This window comes from Falco peregrinus, chromosome 9 (genome assembly GCF_023634155.1).
Source record: "Falco peregrinus isolate bFalPer1 chromosome 9, bFalPer1.pri, whole genome shotgun sequence".
Taxonomy (NCBI): Eukaryota; Metazoa; Chordata; class Aves; order Falconiformes; family Falconidae; genus Falco; species Falco peregrinus.
The window spans coordinates 20,173,740-20,198,079 of record NC_073729.1 but is presented as its reverse complement, the minus strand read 5'-3'; the positions used below and the strand labels follow the sequence as shown (position 1 = coordinate 20,198,079).

The following is a 24,340-nucleotide window of genomic DNA, read 5'->3' as shown; positions in this document are numbered from 1 at the left end:
TTCCAAGCATGTCGCTGGTGGTTGTGTGTTGAGGCTGGAGGTGGAGGCTGGCCTTGGGAACTTGTGGTAAGATGAATTCTCTTTGAGAGAGGAGAACATTGACTTAAAGTGGTGTAACAGGTTGAGAGGCAGAAACTGGCCATTCTCAACATCATTGACAGACTTGGCCTATTAAGCATTTCCATCTGAAAGATGTAAAGCAGCTGAACTGCTTATATATTCAATATGGTTGAAGGTAACAATACGTTTACATCCATGTTTATTCTCCTGGGCTTCACAGACCGAGCAGACCTGCAGATGATATGCTTTGTCTTATTTCTTGCTGTCTATGTGGTCACTTTAATGGGAAATCTGGGAGTAATTATATTAATCAGAACCAATTCATGCCTGCACACCCCCATGTACTTCTTCCTAAGCCACTTGTCTCTCCTGGACATCTGCTACTCCTCTACCATCATCCCTCAAACCTTGCTGAACTTTTTGGTGGAGGAGAAGGTTATTTCTTTCATTAGGTGTGCTGCTCAGCTCTTCTCCTTTGCCACCTGTGCCACCACTGAGTGCTATGTGCTGGCTGCTATGGCTTATGATCGCTACATGGCCATCTGTAACCCCCTGCTCTACTCTGCGGTCATGTCCCAGCGCCTTTGCCTTGGGATGCTGGCTGGTGCCTACTTGGCTGGTGTGATCAGCTCCACCATACACACGGTTTCCATCTTTCGTCTCCCGTTCTGCCGGTCCAAGAGGATCAACCATTTCTTCTGTGATGGCCCACCGCTGCTAGCCCTCTCCTGCTCTGACACCCATGTCAACGAGGCAATTGTTTCTGCTGTGGTGGGGTTCAATGTGCTAAGCACCACAGTCTTCATCCTAGCCTCCTACTTGTCCATCCTCTCCACTGTCTTCAGGATCTCCTCCATGGCTGATCGGCACAAAGCCTTCTCCACCTGTACCTCTCACCTGGTCTCCATCGCTCTGTACTACGGCAGCTCCCTCTTTATGTACCTGCGCCCTGGCTCCGGACGCTCCCTGGGCCATGACGAGGTGGTCTCCATGCTGTACAGCGTTGCAGTCCCCATGCTGAACCCTCTCATCTACACCCTCAGGAACACCGATGTGAAGAACACCATGAGGAAATCCAAAGGTAGGGTCATCTCCGCTTTGTCCACCTGTGGTTCCTGGTGGGCTGAAAGGAGAGGGTTACACTGCTGTGGTGAGGAGGGCTTGGTATTGCACCTTCGGGAGGAAAGGTTAGGTGTTGCACCTTCAAGAAGAAGGAACTAAACACACCTGGAAGCAGGACACCTAAAACCCGTGTTTCTCCCCGACTCAAGGATATGTGCTGCGCTGGGAGGGACAGGACCTTTCCTGGTGGTAACCTGAGACCTGACAGTGACCCTGTACTGAGCAGAAACTTATTTAAATGAGACTTGATGTACATATTGTTTATTATTTAAATATTGGTAAAAAAATAATAATCAACTTCATTTTGGGCTTCAGAGAGGAAAAGGAAGAATGTAGGTGGTGGCTTTGCCCTGCTGGCATCAAACCAGCCGGTGTCTGGTCTCTCATGTCTGATATTAATCAATGTCTTCTGGTGATGTTTCTGGGTTTAGGAGGCTGATAACTGATTTTTCCAGGACTTTTAGCTCCAGACTACAAAGTGAGGTGGTGTGAATCAATGCTGTGATGGCGTGCTGGTCATCAGAGCACTCACGGTAAATGGGGACAAGTCATACCTGAGCCTCTGCTCTGCCCTGAATTTAACTGGGCCTGTAAAGAGCTGGAGCGCTGGTGGGAGGGGGGTTTGGATCTTCCTTTCCCCTGAACAGCCAAGGTGCTGGTGGCCTGGGGTCATCTCGTGATGGAGGTGGAACAAGCATGTTATTCACCCTGCAGATACACACCCTATCCCAGCAGGTATTCCTAGTGGATCCTTTTGCCTTCCCTATATTTTAAAAAAATAATCTTTAAAATCTCTTTTTTTTGTCCTAAAGTTGAGTAAGGATTATTCCCTATTTCTCTGCACACCCACCCACCCCCTTCTATAGCTTTTCCCACTTTACAAGCCTTGGTTCTAGCTCAGTACTGAATGGGGAAGAAAGAAGCTAAACGCCATGGGGAAATCCTTTGCCACCCATGTCCAGTGCAGCTCCAGGACTAACCATCTGGAATCTTCTGGCAAAAAGTTTTACATAAAAAACATCTAAAGCCACCTATATGCTTCTCCATCCTTCTTCCCCACACTTTCATAGCTTGGCATTCCCTCCCATCTGCCCCACCCTTATATTTATTTAATATAAAAACTAATGGTTTTACAGTGTCTCTTCGGGTAACCAAAGCTTTCAGGAAATACTGGCACTCAGGATTCATCAACAAACAGCTGGTAAATCTGTGTTAATTGTGTTCTATCCTCAAAGCAGCTGTGTAAAATTATGCTTTTGAGCAAACTGTTGTGTGGTCACCAGTAAAGTGTATGGAAATAAATCTGTCCGCTGGAGAGGACTCCCCACGGCCACACTCAAAGCAGGGATGCTCCGTTCAGTTTGTTTTCAGCATCCTTTAATGCAACGCTAGCTGATCTGTCAGCTTTCCCCGTTGGTGGGAAAGGGAAAGGCTGAAACAGAGAAGTTTGTGATAGTTGGATAAATAAACAGCAAACTGTCCTGGAGCTGTCGTCCTGCAAGAGCAGGTGGTGGCCCTGGAGCTGGGGCAGGTCTGCACAGGAGAGCTGGTCCTGCAGGGGCTGGCGCAGTCGTGAGGGAGGGGGGGGTGGAAGGGGCTTTTGCTGAGCAGGTCAAAACCATTATCAGCTGGAGGAGGGTCCTGAGGGAGAACAGCTTGCACAAACACCTGAGGTAATGCTTCGTCTGGGATAAATCCTGTCTGCCAGCCAGCCTGGGCGATCCTGCTCCAGAGCATCTCTCCTCCTGCTGCAGCTTCCACCCATCGGATGGGTTTCCTGAGGAGCTGCAGGCACCACGTCTGCCAACACCTTTCATTTCAACCAAGCAGGTAAAAAAGGGTTTGAGTTTTCCAGGTGGTGACCCTTGTGCTGCCTTGCCCGTGACCTGGCAACACTTTGAAGTGCAGGGGTACGAGCAGGCACGCTGCGAAGCACTCTGCTTCCACCGCACTTGGCTGCTCTCTTTTCAGCTGTTTGTGCACTTCATAGTGCAAAAAGCATGTTATAGTATTGATTAACACCTGAAAAATTCACACCAATCCCTTTTTGAGGGAGCTGGGATGGGTATATAAGTTCCAAGGAGCCAATTGATTCCTTTTTTAAAAAAAAAAACATGTTACGGTAATCACTGTTTTTTTTTTTTTTTTAATTTCTGCATTTAAATGATCAATTGGCAAACCTAAACCAAAAAAAAAAAAGGACACCTCCCCCCACCACCCCCCCCCCCAAAGAAAAAAAAAAAAAAAGCCCAATTAGTACTTCTGTTTTGCTCACATGGCTGAAGAGCAGCCAACTCCCTGCTGTCCTGTTGGGATGAGCAGAACATTCCGGATAAAAGCTTCTGCTCTGCGAGGTCCAGCAGCACGGGCTCATGCTCAGGTGGAGCTCCGTCTGTACTTGGCAAGACTGTAAATATTTTTGTTAGTTAGAATAATTTCTTTAATATTGACATGTTATTTTAATATTTAGCATGGTCTTCACCTTGAAGCTGTTTCAAGTGTGATTGTCCTCTCCGGGGCTGCAAGGTCACGTATGAGCTGGTCGCCACAGGTTGCCTCTGCAGGATGGCCCCATGCACCACTAGGACACGGTTAGTTTGATCCTGGTGATTAAATTGCTGTCGATGGAGAGAAGTGCATGCCTCCAGGGTACCAGTCATCCGGACAGAGCTGCAGCAACGTCTCCACTACCAAGCGACGTTGACCAAGAAGGTCTGAGGTTGGTAGCGTAAAGCAATTGCCACTAGGACTGAATTACCCTCCTGCACTCACTTCAGCCTTTTGTGGTTTTTTTAATTCAGCCTGTCCTGGGGGAGTAGATGCTGTTCCATGGCCGGGATGTACTGCAGCAGCTGCATCTAAAGGAAGCCCACCTATGCTCTCCAAGAGCATCCATGGCATGAACCCTGTGCCCCAGCAGGGGTTATGAGGTTTCCTTCAAAAAACCACACTCCTGACCCCATCTATGGCTGATCTAGGGACGTTTCAGCTGCGCTGCAGACATCTGTAGGTAGATCTTCCACCAGATAATTCATCTGCAGAGGGGCTGAATGGGAGAGATGGGGCAATCCAAGGTGAAGCTTTAAAAAGTTTGGTGTATATATGATATATTTGAAGGCTGCTAGTTGGTCATAGAAAGCTCCCTGCCATCAAAGCAAAGCTGTGCTGAAGATGATACCATGGCTCCACCTCCCACCCAGCACACAGGGGGGTTCTTCAAAAGCAGATAAATGTAGAAATTAACCCCCTCCCCCCCCAAACCAACTATTTCAAGTGCATGGCTTTGTTTCATGATGAAAAGGCTGGACCAGAACTAATGAGGCCACAGAAGAGCACTGATCCAGTCTGGAAAGAAAAAAGAAAAGAGAAAAAAAAATCCCTAAATTTCCAGAAATCAGTGGTGAGAATACACATCTTCTCTGTTTGCCACATTTTGGAATGTGCTTATTTGGCTTCATTTTTTTACACTTGGATAAACATTTTGATATGTCTTAGTGTATCATTAGTACATATAAATCATGTAGAATTATTCTTTTTTAATATCTGACTGTGTAATTAGCTCCTTTACCTGTTTGACTTCAAAGCTTGGGACAAAGACAGAAATAGTTGCCTTGTATTTTTCTAAAAAAACTCCCACCACTTCCTATCACATTTGGTTTACGGATTAAATTCCAATGTTTCCACAGTATTTCTCTCCTAGGGATTTATTTCATTGATTCATTTTATTTCTATGCAAATTCACCTAACCTGTAGAAATGATAGGTGGAGAAAACTTCACCGTCTTGTCTGGCTTCATCCTTTTGGGCTTCTCTGATGCCCCAGAGCTACAAACCACCATCTTCACAATTTTCTTATGCCTGTATGTTTTAATGGTGCTGGGGAACCTGATGATTATCCTGCTCATTAACACTGACCCCCAGCTCCACACCCCCATGTATTTCTTCCTGACCCACTTATCTTTCGTAGATTTTTGCCTCTCCTCTACTGTTGTCCCAAAAGCACTGGAGACCTTCCTTCTGGGGAGAAGCCACATCTCTTTTTTGGGTTGCTTGGCCCAGGTATATTTTTTTGTAGCTTTGATGATCTGTGAGTGCTTCCTCCTGGGGGTGATGGCTTATGACCGGTACATGGCTGTGTGCAAGCCGCTGCTTTACACCACTGCCATGTCCAGGGTGCGTTGCTATGGCATGATGGTGCTGGTGTACACCATGGGCTTACTCAGCTCCCTGGTGCACACCATCCTGGCGGGGAGGTTGTCATTCTGCCGGGCCAGAAGCATCAACCACTTCTTCTGCGAGCTACCCACCCTGTTGCAGCTCTCCTGCTCAGACACCCGTGCAAACCAGATCTTGCAGGTTTTCAACGCTGGGCTTAACGCTGTGGGCTCTTCCCTGATGATCCTGGTTTCCTACACCTACATCCTCCATGCTGCCCTGCAAATCCCTTTGGTCAGGAGGAGGCTTAAAGCTTTCTCCACCTGCACCTCCCACCTGGTTGCCATCACCATCTTCTATGTGCCGGCGGTGCTCGCTTATGTCCAGCCTCACCAGGCGAGCCGGTGGGACCAGGCGAAGCTGGCCTCAGTCTGTTACGCCACCCTGACCCCCACGCTCAACCCCTTCATCTACAGCCTGAGGAACAAGGAGGTGAAGGGGGCCCTGAGGCGCCTGTGGGTGCGAAAGCTGGTGCCCCATCTATCCAGGCTTTGAAAAGGCATTTGCAGCTCTTCGGTACTTGGGAGGTAATAAAGGAATATGTGTTATTGGCCATTATTGCGCTGCTCACGCATAGGGAAATCCCATGGCAAGTACAGGGTGTGGGGAGCCAGTGTGACGGATCAGGCTCCTCAAATGACTTCGGCTTATTTTCATCGTGGCATGAGCCTACAATAATTAATTTAAACAATTGTCAGTGCTTTCCTGGCAAAACTGAAACGGTACCATGATGTTTTGTGTCTCAACTGTGTTAAATGGAAATATTGCCCATAAGGAGGATGCTGCAATGGGAGGTAAACTATTAGTAATATTCCCATTGCCTGCTGGATAATAATTTTTCCCAAATAAGCCTGAAGAACAGAGGATCTAGTTAAGCCAGTGATATATGCAGATCTGCAACGTGACCCAGGCTCTCTGGATTTTTCTAGGAGCAGTTTTGGATCTGCTTTTACCGAGGCTTTGCCAAGCCAGGGATCGGCGAGGTCCCTTTGTAAAGTGGGAAACAGCAGCTGTGTGTAGAAGGGCATAAGGAGGATCCTTGCAGGATCCTGCTGGCAGTGATCCTGGCAAGAGGATTATGTTTAAGCAACGTGAGTGATCTGGCAACAGGCAGCGTGGAATGTGGCCATCCCGGTGAAGGTCCAGCTGTGACCCCAGGTGACATTTGTGACCCAAAGTATAGAAGAATCGTGTGAGAGCACAAAGGCATGGCATCGGCTCAGGGGACCTGGAGCCGTGCTAACGACTGGTTGGGGGTGCACGTACATACGTTGCCAGGAGTGTGTTCCAGCCAGAACCTTCTTGGGATGCCCTGCCTTTACACTTACTGATCTTTTCCTTTTTCGATGGTCCGTGGTTTGACCGAGTTATGACTCTGCTGTACGTCGTCGCGTGGCTGAGGTGGAAGATGCTCTAAAGGAAACAGTAGACAAAGGTTTTTCCACATTTAATCAAGATACACCTTTTAAGTTTAATGAACTATACAATTTCTGCAGAGAACTTGGAGCTTGTATCATGATAACGTGAATACATTTTATGTTCTAAAATAAGCACCTTTGTAAACTGTAGTCTTCCTGAAAGAACCGTAAGGAATAATGAATGAATGCAATGGTAACCAGTTAAAACCAGCTGTAAGGTGAAGTGAAATGCTGTAAAGCTTTTAATCAATATTTCTGATGGAATTTTCATGAACAGTACTGGCATTTGGACAATTTCCCTGAGAAACAGAGAACACGGTCTCTGTTTGGGTGGGGTGAGAAGGAGGGATGCAAGTTGTTAACGCACAGCAGAGGAGCTCAGTGCTCCCTTCTGCCCCATCCATCCCTCCTCTGTGCGGGGGGTACAGTAGAGGATGCTGGATACTCTGCTCTAGCTGTGCTTAGGGCACCGGGTGGGGGAAAAATACCAGTTCTCTTCTCCCCAGGACATCAGGAAGTGGCATCATGGTAATTGCCATGGCCAGCATCACCTGGGCATCCGCCCCCACCCTCTGCCCCAGGCTTGGGGCACTATTTAAGCTCAGCCCTGGGTATCTGACTGTTTTTGTAGCTGGCCCTGGGCTTGAATTTGCCCCTTGGTTTCCCCTGTGCTATTGATGGGAGCTGCTGCTGTGCTTGGGCTCTGTGGGATGGTGCCCCATGTTGTGGCTGCCTTCAGCTCCCAGTTTGCCTTCCCTTAGGGAGTGACTTGTCCTCCCTGAGCCATGCTGCATCATGCAAACAGTCAAACAATGTGAGGCAAGACCCTCCAGTGTCCAAGCTAAGGGTAAAGCAAGCTTTTATGAAAGGTAAGTGTTCTAAAGATCTTCCCATCTGCCCCTTGGTCTGTGTCTGTACCTTTCCTGCTCAGCTGCCTGCTCTGGGTGGACTTTATTTTCCTCTGTATCAGGCGTCCACACCTGAGCAAAACCAAGTTTGAATTATTGGTATAATAATACAGTGGGTGTTCTTAGGTTGTGATTTCTATGACTATCTAAAAGAAGTCATGCTAGGGGTATTTATCTTTTGGTTTAGCTATGAAAAAAAAAGTGTTTGGGCTAAATCCGGTGCAACCATGTGCAAATTGACATTGAGTGACAGCCGACCCCTCTTCTCTCTGTGGGGACCTGGGATCCCAGCCCTCGTTGCTACAGGTCTCTAACAGGTTGTAGTCAGTCACTTCTGCTTTGGAGAGCAGGAAATCCTGCAGCATCCCGCAGTGGTACCTCCTCAGCTGTGCAGCTGCCTTGGGGGAAGAGTCAGCTGGGGGGAAATATCACTGACCACAGCCCCATGATGAGAAAATGGGGGGGAAATACTTTTCTATAGCTAGTTACATTCAGTCATGCTAAACACCTTGCCAACAGGGAGAAGCATCGCTTGTTGTTGCTTCTCTTCCTAAAACAGATGTAAGGTGCAGGTGAGGTGAAGCCCATTTCTCTCCAGTAGAGCAAACCCGTTGGAGCTGGGTGCCTGGCAGCTGCAGGAAGCAGGGTGTAGGGTGAGATCCACGCAGGGGCTGTGAAGCTGTCGGGTACAGGCAGAGACGAGGCAGAACTGGATGCGCAAGCCCCAGGGGTGGTGCTGGGAGCTTAGCAGGACACCCCAGCAGCTCGGGTGGAAGCCCCCTCCGGGTCTGGAGGCAAAGCAGTAGAGGTTTTCCAGCACAGACATGGCTGTGCTGCCTCCGGGCTGCTCAGCATCACATCATCTCCCTGATGCCACATCTCAGCACTTGCTGCTCTCATCCCCTGCCAGCTCAGTGGGCTCTGCTCCTCCTCCCTTTCCTTACTTTCCATGGCACGTTGCCCTGGAAGCAAATGAGACTTCCCCCCCGCCCTTGTCCCCTTGTAATTAGCCCAAAGTGAGCTGGGTTTTTTTGGATATACCTCCCCCAAAGCCTCCAGTTCTCCTGAACTTGCCCTGGAGGAACCCCTGCTTGAATCAGTGCAACTTCTTAAGAAGCAAAGCTGAAGAGGGGAATTCCTTATGAGTTTATTTTTACCACCTGCTATGATACTACATAATTTCACAGAAAAAACCAAAACAAACCACAAGAGAAGACAAGTAAATATTATCAGAGGCCCGTAATGACAGGATGCTTGTTAACATTCTCTGCAGAGTTTAAAGCATGGCTAAAATGTGCTGTACCTGCTTCTGTGAATAGGTGGTTCCTTACTCCTCTGGGCAGCTGACATTAGACTAGTTAAAAAGGGAAACAGTAGGAGTTTTATTGGCTGGTTTGGGTCAGTTTGGTCAGCAGGCACCTCACAAAAACTTTATTTGCTGTTGCTTTTCTCAGGGCATCTTTGACTTCCTTGTTCCTCAGGCTGTAGATCAGAGGGTTGAGCATGGGGACGATCAAGGTGTAAAACACAGCAGTGACTTTCTCCATCTCCACCGAGTACTTGGAGCCTGGCTGCATGTGGCTCAGCCCTGCAGGCACGTAGAACAAGGTAATGGTCAGCAGGTGGGAGGCACAGGTGGAGAAGGCTTTGCGCCTTCCTCCAGCAGACCTAATCCTCAGGATGGAGAAAAGGATGTGTACGTAGGAGATGATGATGATGAAAAGCACAGACATGGAAATGGTTCCGTTGAAGGTTACAAGCAGAAGCTCATTGAGGTGGTTGTCGGAGCAGGTGAGTTTCAGCAGAGGGTTAGTGTCACAGAAGTAATGGTTGATGGTATTTGGTCCACAAAAAGGCAATGGCAGCAAGCAACACGTTTGGATTAGTGAGTTCAGAACCCCCCCTATGTATGACCCAGCCACCAGCTGAGTGCAGACACTCCTGGGCATCAAAGCAGTGTAGAGAAGCGGGTTGCAAACAGCGACATAGCGGTCATATGCCATCACAGCCAGCAGGAACACCTCTGTGGTCACAAACATAAGGAAAAAGAAATGCTGGGCGAAGCAGGCAGAGTAAGAAATGGTTTTCTTTTCCATCAAGAAGCCAATAAGCAGCTTTGGAGAAAAGACACAGGAGTAGCAAAGATCAACAACAGACAGGTTGCAAAGGAAGAAGTACATGGGAGTGTGCAGCCGGGGGTTGGTCTCGATCAAGGTTATCAGCCCAAGATTGCCCATCAGAGTGACGAGATAAATCATTAAGAAGATTATGAAGAGAGGAGTCTGCAGCTTAGGGTCACTTGTTAGTCCTAGGAGGACAAACTGGGTCACTGTGGTGTGATTGCCTTGAGCCATATTGCTGTGTTCCACAGCAGCACACCTGTTTGGGAAGGAGGAGAATCAGTGAAATAGGAAAGAGCAGTGGCATGGCTAGCGTGTGAAGCTGCTGCCAGCCAGCACTCTTCATTCAAACTACAGAGTTTAGATACCTTTGATCCAACTTAGGTTCTCAGCAAATCCTCATGGGCAGAGCAACTCATCCAAAACCTTTCAGAAATTGCATTCTGTCCTTCCCCTCTTTAACCACGAGCTTGAATTAAAAAAATAAAAGCTTTTTCCTTTAAAAAAAAAACAAACCACCAACCCAATATGGAAGGATTTGAAAATGGGAGAAGGGTGAAGAATTTGCAAGCTTGCCATCTCATTTCATTAGAACAGGAGGAAGAAAAGGGAAAGGTATTTAATTTTTCCCCATGAGAAGACTAAACACAGGAGTCAGGATGATTCTGGGAGCCCTGAATCTGCTGTGCCCTCTCTGACCCGCTCCCTGGATCCCCAGCTGCCCACACCAACTCGGAAGCTGGTGGCGGAGGCTCGGGGGTCGCTCGGCTGCCTGTGGCAAACCCCAGTGCTAGAGGGCAACGACAGGCTGAGCTGCCGGTCTTTGTCGATACCCGGTTCGGTTCCAGCACGGGCAAAATATTTCCCCCAGTGTGGCAAACCACAGTGAAACAGGGGTTAAGTACACTTAATTTTTGTATCTGTTCCAGCTCGGCTCTTATTTACATGTTTTTCTTCACTCAGGGTAGGGGAGGAAGGCGTTTTCAGGCTGCTCTTCACGATTGTGAAATGAATAAGAAACAATTTGTACATAATGTGTTATATATGTAATAGAAAGCTGTTAGCTGTGTTCATGGGAATTCAGGAGGTGAGAAGGGAAAAAAGAAAATTAAATTGCTTAACAGAAGGCTCCATATAGCAGAAAGAAAACTGGTGCCTTCGTTTTCAAACCACACAACACCTTGCACACAGTATTTTTTCTTGTCAAGCCCTTCCAGTGCCAGTTAATCACACTTCCCAGCAGATGTTCGGAGTCCTTCATAAACCTGGAAGACTGGCTTCTGGCATAAATAGTGGTAGTGGTGTTAATTAAGATCAGTGTGATAAACAGCAGTGGAAATCTGTTTAGAATGGAAAATGTCAGGGGAAAAAACCCGACCTAGTGGTGAAAACAACATGAACTACCAGGCAAGCAGGTGGTGGTGTGGCACATGGGATGAACCGTGGAGAAAGAAGACTTTAATCCAAGCTACATGAAGCAAACCTGTGTGCCCCTGCATCACTGAGACCTCTTCCACATGGATCATCCCTGCAATTCCCCTCCTTCAGCGGGGAGCGAGGATAAACTAGTTCTCTGGAATATTGAGACCACCTGCTCGGCTGCCTCCCAGTTTTTCCAAGGACACTGTAAAGGCTGGGCTGGGACCTACTGAATCAGGGTACACTGCCATTTCTCTCGCAGCATGCTGTCCTGGAGTGGGAAGGATGCTGTGGGCGATGACGCCTGGCAGTTTTGCTCCTGCACCAGGCATCCCTGGATGTGTTAATTGTCATTCTTGGTGTTAGCAGCTCCCATCAGGGTGGCTATCTCACATTTGAGATACATTGCCGCATACCACTCTCCTGGTACAAAACCAGATTCTTGCTTATATCTCTGTTACAGACAGAGTTTTCACTTTACAAATATTTATGAGGTTCCCACATACCAGAAATAGCTGGTAGGATATTCCTGGGTTTTGGCTGCAGCTCCTTTTCCCTTCCACTAAATGAACTTTTTCTTTTTGAGAACACTTTAAACATCTTTATCTACAAAAACCCGTAACAGATCCACCCAACCCTACTGCTGGGACTGAGCTCTCGCTTTCTGCAAAGGAGGATTCCCACTGCAGCATGGGCAGAAGCAGGAGGCTGTTCTAGGCACTGCAGCATGTTTTTATTCTTCCTAGAGGAAAAAAAAATCTCTAAGATTTCCTCTGCTTGGGCTGAGCCCTGCAGAATGCTGCCAGGCTACAGGTGTCCCTGCTGCGGTGTAGTGCAGCCCTCCTCTGGTCTTTCCTGTTCAGTTCATGTAAGTTCAGAGCAAAAAAGCAGCTTCTGAAATCTTTTCTCAGAGGTGTTATCACACTAAGATGACAACACATACTTAGAAAGCCTGAAGATAATGCCTAGCATTCAGACATATGGAAAACATACAGTTCAGCTATAGTCTGTTAATGAGCTTTTGCCCTGAATTGATAAATTTGCAGGCTTGCCTGCTGCGGGGTTTAATTGTACTCTGTTTGAAGCCTGTAGCCACAGTCTTGCTCTCCTGTAACACTACGTTCTTACCCAGCACCCGGATGCATCTCTCTGTGAGTCACACATGATGTACACGCATTGTCCTAAGGCAGAAAGAGGTGCGATGTGTTTTCCTCCGTTCTTCAAATTACTCTGCTATGCAGGGAGGGAAACGGCAGTTCACAGATGTGGCACTCAGAAGTGAAATCAAGTAACGCAGCGGCTCCGGTGGTGAGAAGAAATGGTGATGACGCTGCCCCAAAGGGCTTGTGCAAGGGGACAGCACCTGGCTTTATTTACTGCTTTGGCCCTCACTGATAAAATCCCTGAAGTAAATCTTAGCTGAGCAAAGAGCTTCACGCCAGCCACAGAACAGATCATTAGAAACTGTTGGAAGAGCCTGGAAGAATTTTGGACATGGGTCCTGTCCCGCACAGCTCAGCATGCACAGCTCGCTCACCTGCCTTTGCTCCATGCTGAGATGGAGGGAGGGAAGCTTTCACCTGTGCTGAGCTGCAGGTGGGAAAGCAGCCATAGGGGTGTGCTAAATAACGCCTAGTGGGATGCCAGGGTTTGGGATTTATTCTCCTGTTTGGACTGTGCAAGTTTAGAGCTTCACTTAAACTGTGTAAGTTTATATATATATATTTAAAGGTAGCTGAAAGTGTGAGCAATGTAACCAGATAAAACACGGACATTAATCGCCATCTCCCTGCAGGTGTAAGTTTTTACAGCTAGGACTTAGGAAAACCTCATTTCTCAAGCTGGTGGCTCCTGTGCTGGGAGGTGACGGCTGCAGCTGCATGCTACACACACCACACCACGGGAAGCCACGGAGGCAATGCAGCGGCACTTCCAACCCAAAGGTACAAAGCGTAACGCATGCTTCGGTGTAACGGTGCAAGCCAAGTGCACAAACATAGAGTTATATCTCCAATCATGCTTGTGCTTTCACTTGAGATTCATTAGAGAAATTATATTAAGTTAAATGTTTCTTTGTGTGCATCCCTTGACAAAATGGCAGGCAACAAACAACCTTGTTCCTTTAGGTAAATTAAAGGTAGGTGTCAAAGACTGTTAGAATTTTTTAGAAATGTTTAATCGTTTATTTCTGTCTCATTCCTGGAGCTATTTTTGTCACTTTATTAAAGTGATGCATAATAAGGCGATGAACTAAATGCTGGTCAGGTCAGCAAGAAGTGGGTGGGATGGAGGGCTCTGCAGCCAGCTGTGGGGGCCAGGATCAGGCTGAACTGTCACTGCAGTTTCTTTTTCCTGCTGCTAACTTAAGTTTACTTCCTTGCTGTAAGCATTTTCCTGACTCTTAGTTCCAAATATTCTTTTAAATAAATTTTCATTCGCTTGCCACAAAACCATTTCACTGTACCTTTCCACATGGTCACAATGAAGGCATTCACAGATAATTAAGAAATACTGGATTAAGAAGCTCCTGTTAGAACAAATAATTGAAACATTTAAGAGAATACATGTTGAGAAAACACAATCCCAGTTTTTTGTCTTTACTGCATTTTGAAATTAAAGGTAGTGGGAGGGGCAAAGGCAAGGGAGGGAGAGGAAGGACAGAGGGAGCAGGATGTGGTGGCCAGGAAAAGGTCTGAGAAGAGCCAAGATTTCAAACTACGCCACCAACAACACCTTCTGGGTAAACTATGCCAAGAACTCAGCCCAGGCTCATCTCCGTTAGAAAAGACAAACCAGTGACTTTCGAAGTTGCTTAAACTGTTTGAGCAGGTTTTTCCAATTGAGGGACAAAAGCTTGTGGCTCAGTGACAATGATTTAGGACTGAAAGCACAAATACTGGCAGATAAAAGCCTTGTTAAATACAGAAATGTACAGAACAGGTGATGAAACATCATCTGCCTATTGATTTTAAAATCTTGATTTTTCTCTGCAGCACTTACCTGGCTTTCTGGACGAGATTCTGCAAGAGGGGGTAAGTGCCCGCTGCACTGACACTTGGGGGAGCACAGATGACTCTCTTGAAGCACACTGGCTACCACTGCCCTCATGTGAAGCCTCGAGGCTGCTTCTTGCCAGAAGTTCTCAATCTTAGGGCTTGGAATTAAGGTTAGGCTGAGCCCCTGTGAAAACCACCAGATCAGAGAAGCAGACTTAAAAGTTTTGGGTGCTCTGCGCTGGCAAGTTGGAGCTAGGCAGGGCACCCAGCTCAAGCTCTATGCACAGCACCTTCCTTCATACTACATTTATGAAAATTTCTGAGGTGGCTTAAGAATCAGGATCATTTTAGTGATGTTAAAGGAATTCCCCTGTGAAGCCAGCCCAGCTTCTCATTTTAAATTGGCAGAGAGCTGACCCACAGATTTTTGATGTCTACAAAGCATCCAAATGCTTACAATTTGTATTTCCTGTATTCAAGCCTGTGCTTGATTTGTTGGCTATTGTCACTAATAGGTTTTGCTCTAAAACTGGCATTTTTCGTTACCTGTGCAACCTTCAGCAACAAGGTTTAAGCCACTTCTCCAGAGAATGAGAAACACTGTATTTGTGTATAAACTTTATTCTTAAAACAAAACCAAGCACATTGCTTTGACAAGAGGAAAAGACTACGCAAAATACAGAAAAGGGGAAGAAAAAAAAAAAAAAAAAGAGGCACCATCTCATTTCTTAGTCTGGGATCTGTCTCTGTGTATAATGTGGAAGGATGCCTCAGGACATCAGGGAGCGAATATGCTTCCATTCAAGGTTTATTGACATTTTTCTTTCTAAACATAAAACAGAAACTAGCAGCAAAATTCAGGCTTGGACTGCTGTAGGCTCAGCTCAGCTTCTCCTCAGTTTGTGCACTAAGAGTGGACCAGAACTTAGCTGGAATTGGGATTACAATTTCTTTTTTTAAAAAAACAAGTGACAAAAGTGACTACAATAAAGGAAGAAAGAACCTACACCCAATATCCATTAAAGAGAGAAGTTTACCTCTTAATTTCAAGTCCCCTTGCCAACTCCAGCTTGCCTTCCATTCACATCTCCCCAGTTTCTCCTTCAGCCTCTGCTGCTTGCACCTACCTCTTTCTGGATGGTGACAGACAGAAATCTCGCTACTATGTGTACCCAGTTCACTATAGCTGTTCCACTTTTTATTTCTTAAATCAGAGAGGGTGTTTTTGATCAGCACCTCCCTTCAACTCTACAACCTGGGTATTACCTCTGGTCTCCTCATCCAAAGTCTCAAACCAATGAAAAGCAATGAATGCTGCTACTGAACGTGACTCGCTGGCTCCTCACCGCCCCCCACCCCCCAATGCCCTGATGCTGCAGTGGTTTCAGCTCTCTTCTCTCCTAGCCTCATATGTTACTACTGCTGCGCAGGAAGACACTTATCTGATTCACTAACCTAGCCTTGTCGGGAAACATTTTAGCAGCATCCTCCCTAGCACTAACATGCAGGACAGAAAGATGACTGTTTGTTATTAACCTAAAATTCCTGGTTGAGCATAAAACCCACAGTCGCAGGGGTTTGTGGTTGGCCAGTCTGGCTATTTTCCCTTTTTGGTCTTTGTGGCCGCAGCATTGTTGGTCTTGGCTTTCTTCTTTGCTGATCCCTTGGTCTCTGGCTCTTTGCGCTTGGCTGATGTGATGGAGCCCGTCACCTTGAAGAAGTCATCCAGCCGGCCCTGCGTGCTGCCCTGCCGGCTTTTGCTCAGCCTCTTGACCCCGTTGCGGATCCGGTCTTCATTGAACTGCTTCTCCCCACACATGAACTGGACGAGCTGCTCTTCATTCGGCTCGGTCCACTTCAGTTCAACAGCGTCGGGGTTGACCACATCAGGCTCTAAAAAGAGTTTCTGGGCCTCTTTGTGCAGCCAGTTCTCAGGCAGCGGGTACTTCTTGGTGTCTATCTGCTGAACGATCTTCTCAATAGTTTTGTGCTCCTTGATGAGCTCAACAGCACGCTTGGGCCCAATGCCGCGGATGCTCTCGCAGTAGTCACAGCCCAGGAGGATACACAGATCCACAAACTGTTCCCAGGTCAGGTCTAGATCCTGCAGAATACGGTTCAGGTGAAACTCCTGGATGGGCAGCTTCTTTGTCTCACTGGCAGTAAGATGCCGCATCAGCACGGGACTGCCAAAGGTCAGGCAATCCATATCTTCCGTGGCAGCTGCATAGACCTTCCCCGCCTTCACTAAGGTAGCACAGCTGGCTTCAGCCTCCCCTGGCGCCTCCACATAGGGGATGCCCATCAGCGTTAGCAATTTCTTGCACTCATCAGTGTGTTGCTGTGTCACCTTGACCAGCCTCTTGCTGTACTTCTCAATGTTATTCTCCTCCCCGGCCTCCTGAGCCTCCTGCAAGTGTTTCTCTGCCTCAGCCCGGCGCTCAGTCCGCTTTGCCAGCTCCCCTGATTTCAACTGTGGGGGCTTGCCATCAAAGACATAAACTGGCTTGATGCCATTCTCCACCATGCGGATGGTTCGGTAGAACATGCCCATCAGGTGGCTTGTGGTCTCACCCTCCTCATTCTGAAGGACTTCGGCACCCTGCCGCACGGCGATCAGGAACTGGTAAATGCTCATGGAGGCATCTATGGCAACCTTCCGGCCAAAGTAAGACTTGATGTCATTCTCCCGGATGGCAGCAGGAGCCACATCAGCAATAAGCTTGGCCAGGCCGTGGATTCCCATCCTGGGAAACAGAAAAGGGATCATCCTGGGATCAGCCTCTGCCCACACAAGGTGCTGGGGGTTAACAGCTGGGCTGTGGTGTACCACCTTTGTAGGGGGAACCACAGGGAGGTGACAGCTTCCCCTGCAAACCATTACCCCATGGCTGCGGTCTCCATTGGCTGCCATCACGAAGCTTCCAGCCTCAGCCCACCATTATGCCCCCACCTCAGCCTTCCCAGCGTACCGTTATCCCCTGCCCAAGCCTATCATTACCCCCCTCTCCTACCTCAGCCTCTCCCGGCTCCACCATACAGCCATCCAGGTCTCATTAACCCCACGTTCCCACCTCCCTGTTTCCTGGTTTCACCATTAACCCGCATCTCTCTTCCCACCTCGGCCGCCCCCAGCCTGCTGTTCCCCCGCTCCTCAGGGCCCGCCCTTATCCTCCTCTTCTAATCACAGCCTCCCCCAGCCTCACCGTTACCCCTCTTTCTCCTGTGGCCTCTCCCGGCCCACAGATACCCACCCCAGGCCCGCCTCAGCCCCTCCAGCCGCCATTATCCCCCGCCTCAGCCCCTCCAAGCCGCCATTATCCCTCTGGCCCGCGACAGCCCCTCCAGCCGCCATTACCCTGCAGCTCGATCCCGCCACCACTCCCGCGCGCCGCCGCAATACCCGCCGGGAGCCGGCGGAGCCAATAGCGAACGGCTCCCACTCGCCCCGCCCACCACCCCGGTACGCCCCGCCATCGCTCTGCCTTCCGCTTCCGGCGGGGGGCCGGGCAGCGGCGGGAGCGGAGGCGACGTGTCGGCGCAGGAGCGGAACCAGGGCCTGGGCGGGATGGTGAGGGCCGGGGGCCGGGGGCCGGGGGCCGGTCCCGGGGCCGGGGCTGGGGCTGGGGCTGGTCCCGGTCCCGTCCCGTCCCGTCCCAGCCGCGTTCCCTGGCGGCGCCGCTGACCGCCGTGTCCCCGCAGGAGTTGGAGGCGATGAGCAGGTACACCAGCCCGGTGAACCCGGCTGTCTTCCCGCACCTCACCGTGGTGCTCCTGGCCATCGGCATGTTCTTCACCGCCTGGTTCTTCGTGTATCCCCGGGCTGGAGCCGAGGCGGGGTAGGGGCGGGGGGGTTCCTCGCCTGGCTTTGCCTCCGTTACCGCCTTAACCCCCACACTGCAGCTACGAGGTGACCTCTACCAAGTACACGCGGGACATCTACAAGGAGCTGTTGATCTCCTTGGTGGCCTCGCTTTTCATGGGCTTTGGCGTTCTCTTCCTGCTGCTGTGGGTCGGTATCTACGTCTGAGGCCCGGCTGGAGGAGCACTGGTACTGTCTCATGAATCCGTATGTCTGTAAGCGCCCAGAGGTCTTCATGCTCTGCCTGCACCTGGGGGGGGGGGGGGGGAAATGCAGCCCCGTGACGGCTGATCTTTACAAAAGCCATTTTTCTTCAGGGGTAGAAAAGATGTGTGAAAGGCTGGGCCCTCAGCCCAGCAGCAGCCCTTCGGCTTTAGCGTTGCAGCTCCAAGCTGTGTGGCAGCCATTGGGCGGCTGTAGGAGGCTGCTGTGCCCGGCTGTTAACCATGGGTAGAACGGGCCTGTGTCCCTGTTTGAGGCAGCAAGCAATTGCATGTGCTGGGTGTTGGCCTTTGCTCTGTGGCTTTGGTAGCCACAGACTCTGGCCCTGGGGAATGCTATCTTACTGACCTTCTCCATCTCTCATTGTCTCTAGGTGGGCAGCCCTGCAGAAGCTCTTTTTATATTTCTTTTATACTTCAACATCAAAGCCCGCACCAGGCATGGACTGTGCTCTTGCGGAGTGACTTTTGCCAACCCAGCAAACCAAACCTGAATAAAGCTGGCTCTGTGGTGCACCTGCCTTTGGACTCATGGTTTGTCTTTTACATACTTTTTATTTTTTCACTTGGCTTTTCCAGACCGCTTTGATATTGGCACAAAATCCATGTGCCTTAGGATGGGCCCAGTGTTTATCATAGATTTCCATAGCTGTGTATGCCCAGAAGCGTTTCAGTGCCCCCCTATGCCCTGTCTCAGCTAGACTCTAGAAATCAAATGCTTCCTGCTTCTTCCTAAGCCTGCTTTTCTAATCCCTCAGCCTTTATTACCGTCACATCTCCTCGCTCTTCTTCTGGAAGGCTGTGCCCATTCTCATCCCAAGCCAGCAGCTGAGTGGCTCAGTAGTGCTCAGGGCCACTTGCAAAGTGGAGAGCGGCAGGGACCATTCCCAGATGGTTACTAACTGTCGGCAGTGCATGCTGGGGACCTCCTGTGTTAGAAATAAAGCTGATGGAAACACCCAGTCCTGGGTTTTTTTGCCAGGCTCCGTGCTCCTGAGGCACGTGGGTGGCAGCAGTGGCTGGGCAGAGGAATCATTTGGCCTGGGTGAAGCAGCCTGGTAGTGCGCTGATGTGGTGTCTCAGGTGCAAAGCAAGAATAATTGTCTGGTGGGCACCGCAGTGGGTGACACAAGCTGTGGTTGTGGGAAATGAGGTTTTGGGAGGAATGCTTGAGAAGTACAGGACAGAATAATCTTGTAACTGGATATGCTCTTCAGTTAAATAGTGAATTAACTGCCTTGCCTATAAAAGAGGAGTTGTTTATGGCATTCATAACTATTTTCATAGGTGGCTTTGAATGTGTAGCCCAGCTTTCAAAGCAATTAGATTTCAAAATCAGAAATGCCACAGGTAGCTTACAGATTTAAAGCCCTAATTTCCTGTTTGGGAAGGAAGCTTTCCCTCTGCGGATACTCTTAGATGCCTCTGACCTTGAAACGTGAGCAATGAGAGCTCTTTGTTTTTTAATACCTGTTCTAAAGCATGCTGTGTAGCGGTGAGCAGCCACGGGCTGGGGCTGTTCTGACCCAGACAGGACCCTCCATGGGCACGTCCGGAAACACCCACCGATGAATGTCACGGGGGTTCCTCTGTCTTGTGGGAAGTGGTTTTATAGCTATTGAACTGAAAGGCTGTTACTTCGTAGCAAGGGAGGAACGCGCCAGGAGCCGTCCTTGGATACAAAGCAGTATTTATATATTTATTTATATGGGCATATTTACTTCCAGCATAAAACAAAGTCTAAATAAGCCAAACAAAAAAAGTGGGGAATGAGAAGACTCAGCACTCAAATTCAGCAAAATATAAATATAAATCAGAAAGGAAGGAGGGAAACCACGCTTGTTCCCCACAAATAAAAACCGATAATCAATAATACCCGCTAAGAATGCGACTCTACAAACTTGCTGGCAATATACAGTGATTAAAGCTGTGACAGCAACATTTAAACCAAAAAAATTAGTGCTTTACTTTTTTTCTTTTTTCTTAATTCTTGCAGTGGTGGCATAGTCTCTATTTACAGGCTTTAAGCTCCAACAGTAGGACAGAATGTTTGTGAATTTGCTTTTGAAACAAACTCTGAAACAGCCAAACTTTGGCAAGTGGCCTCGTTTCCACACTTGTCTTCCTTCCTGCCAAGAATGTCTAGAGAGATGAAGCGTCTGGTTTCCAGCGGAAAGAAAGGGTTTTCCCCTGTGGTGTGGCTGGAGACATTGGCTCAGAGCTCCCTCCGTCTCATGCGGGGAAAGGCCTGATTGTTAACTCTCTTGTGACTGATTGGGGATGGGGAATGCGTCTTCGGTTAGGGCAGAGACACCTTTGGGGGGAGTCTATGCAAACAGCTGTTTTCCACGGGCTTAGAAGCAATCCTGTGACCCTCAAAGAATTACAAACCCCTTCTGAGCTTGTTTGTGCCTTGCTGTGCTGCAGCTGGCGGAACTGGCATATGCTTCGTGATATCCTTTTTGAGTCAAAGGATACTATTGTGATGTAAGACACTAAAAACTGCATTCGGAACCCCTCTCTTTTGATACCAGGGATTGCTGTCAGCCCGGTACTGCTCTCCTGTGAAACAGCTGCACCGTGGGTAGGGCCAGCATTGCACTTCAGGTGTTGCCTCATCTCGGTTCTTAAGTTAACTGGCCACTGTTGGAGGCACGCAGCATTTTACGTATGTGTGGGAAACCACTGTTCCCTCTTGCTGTCCTGTTAGCAGATAAAGGCACTAGAGATGTTGCTGTAGCCCTTAGGCACTTGGTTTGCCAGGGGCCTTTGTAAACCCCCGTGGCTAAGCATCGCAGGGATACCTGAGAGGCTCCCATCTCCTCTTGGGCCACCACTGCTAGCACGTTTCTAGTGATTGCTTGATTCCTCCCCTCCAGGAGTGGCTTTCCCTGTAGCAGAGTGCGATGTTCTTGTGGGTCTCGGCTGACCTCAGCCAAAACCACCAGCGAGGGGGTGGGCTGGTGGTGGTGATTGCAGGCAGTGCTTTCAGCTCTGGCTGCCCATTACCTCTTCAAGGGCTAAATGCGTGAGCAGGCATTTAGCCCAGCTCGACCATACAGGGGAAAATGGCAGGTTTGAGAAGGCTACCTCTCAGCTGAGCAGAAGTCGCAGAGCATGTGGCATCGCTCCCCTGAATAAAGACATGCCAGACCTGGGCCACTGATTGCCAAGTGGAGAATAAAAAGCTGCCAGGGAAAGTTGAACTTCCCAGTTTAAGGCAAAGCAAAAAAGCTCGGGTCGGGTGAAGAGCACCGAGCGGCCTCTCCAGAGAGCTACATCGGAAGGTTTCCTTCCCAGTTGCAGGGAGAAACAGAATCCTGCTGAGCATGGAGCTGACCTGCTTGTGTGTAGGTGCTCCCAAGCCTTGGGACCTCTTGCTTTCCCGCTGAGCTCCCCAAAGCCAGGTAGCCCCCTAGCTTCACTCCTGCTTGGCTGCTCGGCATTCCCTGCTCACCACTGGTTCCTGCCTGCCCAGGTTTCAGTGCATTTTAGTAACTGGAGACTATCACTGACGTGTAGTTAAGTGTTTGCTGCCTGTAGGCGTGAAAACCTGACCTTGAAACCACCCTACAAATAAAAAGCTTTGGTGGCAGAGATGCCAGCTCCTAGCAATGTCGTGAGGAGGGCTGTGGCTGCTTTGCTGGGACAAGCTCAGAAGTTCTGAAATGGGTGCCAGGAGAGAAAATCGCTGCCCAGACTGGGGAGAAAAGGCCACGGAGGGTCCCACGAGACGTGCACAGGAACCATCTCTATCTAGGTAAAATAAATGTCTTTGCAGCTTATTTCTCCAGAGCAGCGGAGCCAGCCACGCGCTCCTCAGTGCTGGTAACAGCGTGGCCTGCAGCTGGCAGAGGGAGGGATTCCTGCATCTGTCTCTGCTGAAGGCAACAAAATGCAGCAGCCAGAGCCTGATGCAGTTGCCCAAAACCAGTTTGGTGCGAGTTGCTTACGTCGTGTGGCAGTGCTGCCAGGGGCGAGGCATGCTCTTCTCTGAAGCCAGCTTTAGAGCGTGCTTTGGGACTGGTGAGTGGCGTTTCCCCCTCACCTTCCCCAGCGGTGGCTGCTCTTTCCTTAGAGAAATGCACCTCAGACATAAGAACCTGGTGGTGGCTCAGCTTCCAGGAACGCAGATATCTCCTTTTCAGCAAGAAGCGCTGGAGCAGGATGGGGAGGAGGGTGCACGCGCTGGTGAGTCAGTCTGACATGTCCCAGCACCGCTGTAGCAGTCAAACTTTAATGCGGAGCTTAGCAGTGGCCCCCTTTGGTTTCCTATGCGAGACACACATAGCTCAACAGGGACAAAATTAAGAGACCCATTTTTATACGGCTTAAAAAAAAAAATAAAATTCAGTAGTTTAGCAAGTTAAGAACTTGTAACAGTAAAATACCCAAAATACACTGAACATAACTGCTTTCTGAGAACAGTGACAGCAAGGGCCCACAGTCACTGCCATTCCCCCGCTTTGTGGGAGATGATCAGCGTCCTCAGTGCCTGGTGGAGATCTGTGAGCCAGGGGGTGCAGTGAAGCCACATCATATGTCCCCAGCGATTCAGCCTTGCTCTGCAGGGCACACCAGGCTTTGCCAGTGGTTTCTCTTCTGCACATCTGGGCAGAGGTGGCTGCATTGACTTGACAGCCAACCAGGCAGCTCCACACCCTGCCAGAGGCCACACGTTGCTGCCAAATGAAAAAAAAAATGGGTCCCACAACGCTTAGTGTAGATAACTCAGGGTAATTTTTTCTCCCACAGGTTGATGGCAAGTGTCCCCACGCGTGGTTTGGCCTGGGCACAGCCTCAGCAGCATCTTTAGTGGGGTTCTTGAGTTTATCCATCCAGACATGGATATGGTGAAAGTTAGAGCACAGTGAGGAGGGGGACAGACAGGGCTAACTTTGAAGCTGCACCTTCTCTTGTTGTCCACAGAGGACAGTCCATTTGCAGGTCTGGGGGTCTCCGGGGGTCTGTGGAGTGGGGCGGGGGATGGCCCTGGGCCAACTAGAAGGAACAGCAACTCCAGTGTACAACTTCCAGTATGTCCAGGCACAGCCTTCCTTTCCAGGCCAAACTCCAGCGTTTCGCTCTTGGAAAGGGCTCCAGTGTTGAGCAATTCCAGTGTTGCGAAGAACTGATGTGTGGTACATCTGGGACCACTGGGCCAGTACAGGATGGAGCTCCCATCCGCGCGCTGGGACGCGGCAGACCCGTCCACGTTCAGTCCAGTGTAATGCTTTTGAATCCAGTGTTGCGAGGGGAGGGAGAAGTGACTGAGGACAAAAACATCCCCATGAGGGAAGGTCAGGGCAGCGTGGGATGGTGGGAGTCGGTGCGTGGTGAGCCCGGGAGATACCAGGGGGCTGGTTGTGTTTCTGTGGCTTAGGTCCTATGTTCTGCGCGTGCCGTGCTTCAGCGCCTGCGTCACCAGCCACAACCAAACCAGCTCCACGCCCCATGCGGGAGACAGGGGTAAGGTGGGGCTGGGGGCTAGTGGAGGATGGCGTACAGGAGTCTCCCCAGTGTCACCAGTCTCCCTCCTCTCTCCAACCAGAGGGCACTGGTGCTGCCAGGACTCACTCACAGAGCCAATAAAACTGAAAGTAATAGTCAGTGAAAAGGTGTCCCATCTGCTCGGGAGCAGTGCTGCAGTTGGCTCGGTCCTGTGAGAGAGCGAGAAAAAGAGCTTACAGAGGCAGGTAGGACACATGCTCTGAGGGGGAATTGTGCCCGAATTATGTGCTGGAGCAGAGAAAAATCACACCCTTGCTACCCATGTAACTGGAAGACGACAACGATGCTGGAGAAGGCTGTGGGAGGCTCTCAGCACCGTGTGGCTCCTAAACCTGCTACGGTGCCATTGCTCTCCACCCACTCGGCCCTGGACAAGGGGAAAGACAAAGCAGATGCTGGTACTCACAGGCTGTGCTACTCTGAAGTGGTAGGTGAACTCCCGGAAAGACATCATCACAAGGGGCCAACGGTGCATTGTTTCCTGGGGAA

General features: G+C 49.5%; 5 protein-coding genes across 10 annotated transcripts in view; 2 read left to right on the top strand and 3 right to left on the bottom strand.

Moving 5' to 3' along the window:
• The first annotated feature begins 225 nt into the window (after window positions 1-225).
• Window positions 226-5,891, top strand: LOC101918483 (uncharacterized). Its single transcript, XM_027795307.2, has 2 exons — window positions 226-1,252; window positions 4,936-5,891. The coding sequence occupies exons 1-2, from the start codon at window positions 226-228 to the stop codon at window positions 5,889-5,891; spliced, it is 1,983 nt and encodes a 660-aa protein (XP_027651108.1).
• A 3,073-nt stretch (window positions 5,892-8,964) lies between these two features.
• LOC101918310 (olfactory receptor 1052-like) lies at window positions 8,965-10,098 on the bottom strand. Its single transcript, XM_005243395.2, has one exon. The coding sequence runs from the start codon at window positions 10,074-10,076 to the stop codon at window positions 9,105-9,107; it is 972 nt and encodes a 323-aa protein (XP_005243452.1). The 5' UTR covers window positions 10,077-10,098; the 3' UTR covers window positions 8,965-9,104.
• A 4,764-nt stretch (window positions 10,099-14,862) lies between these two features.
• On the bottom strand, window positions 14,863-17,699 carry FEN1 (flap structure-specific endonuclease 1). The gene is made up of 2 exons (XM_005243350.4): window positions 17,616-17,699; window positions 14,863-17,004 (listed from the first exon to the last, which is right to left on the bottom strand). Exon 2 carries the CDS (start codon window positions 17,001-17,003, stop codon window positions 15,855-15,857), a length of 1,149 nt encoding a protein of 382 aa, XP_005243407.1. The 5' UTR covers window position 17,004; window positions 17,616-17,699; the 3' UTR covers window positions 14,863-15,854.
• Window positions 17,700-17,705: 6 nt separating this feature from the next.
• Window positions 17,706-18,861, top strand: TMEM258 (transmembrane protein 258). Of its 3 annotated transcripts, none has more exons than XM_013304023.3 (4): window positions 17,706-17,828; window positions 17,960-18,069; window positions 18,161-18,334; window positions 18,715-18,861. In XM_013304023.3, exons 1-3 carry the CDS (start codon window positions 17,826-17,828, stop codon window positions 18,285-18,287), a joined length of 240 nt encoding a protein of 79 aa, XP_013159477.1. In that variant the 5' UTR covers window positions 17,706-17,825; the 3' UTR covers window positions 18,288-18,334; window positions 18,715-18,861. The 3 variants fall into 3 exon arrangements, with proteins under 3 accessions (XP_013159477.1, XP_005243406.2, XP_027651085.1); XM_005243349.4 differs by having other exon boundaries at window positions 17,786-17,828; window positions 18,161-18,308; XM_027795284.2 differs by having other exon boundaries at window positions 17,786-17,828; window positions 18,161-18,326.
• A 1,152-nt stretch (window positions 18,862-20,013) lies between these two features.
• Window positions 20,014-24,340, bottom strand: part of MYRF (myelin regulatory factor) — a 64,496-nt gene continuing 60,169 nt past the window's right edge. For all 4 annotated transcript variants that reach the window (XM_055813337.1, XM_055813339.1, XM_055813338.1 and 1 more), the window contains 2 exons: window positions 24,258-24,332; window positions 20,014-24,000 (listed from right to left, as the gene is read on the bottom strand). In XM_055813337.1, the coding sequence (XP_055669312.1) occupies window positions 23,914-24,000; window positions 24,258-24,332 (162 nt within the window). In that variant the 3' untranslated portion in view covers window positions 20,014-23,913. The remainder of the gene's footprint in view (window positions 24,001-24,257; window positions 24,333-24,340) is intronic.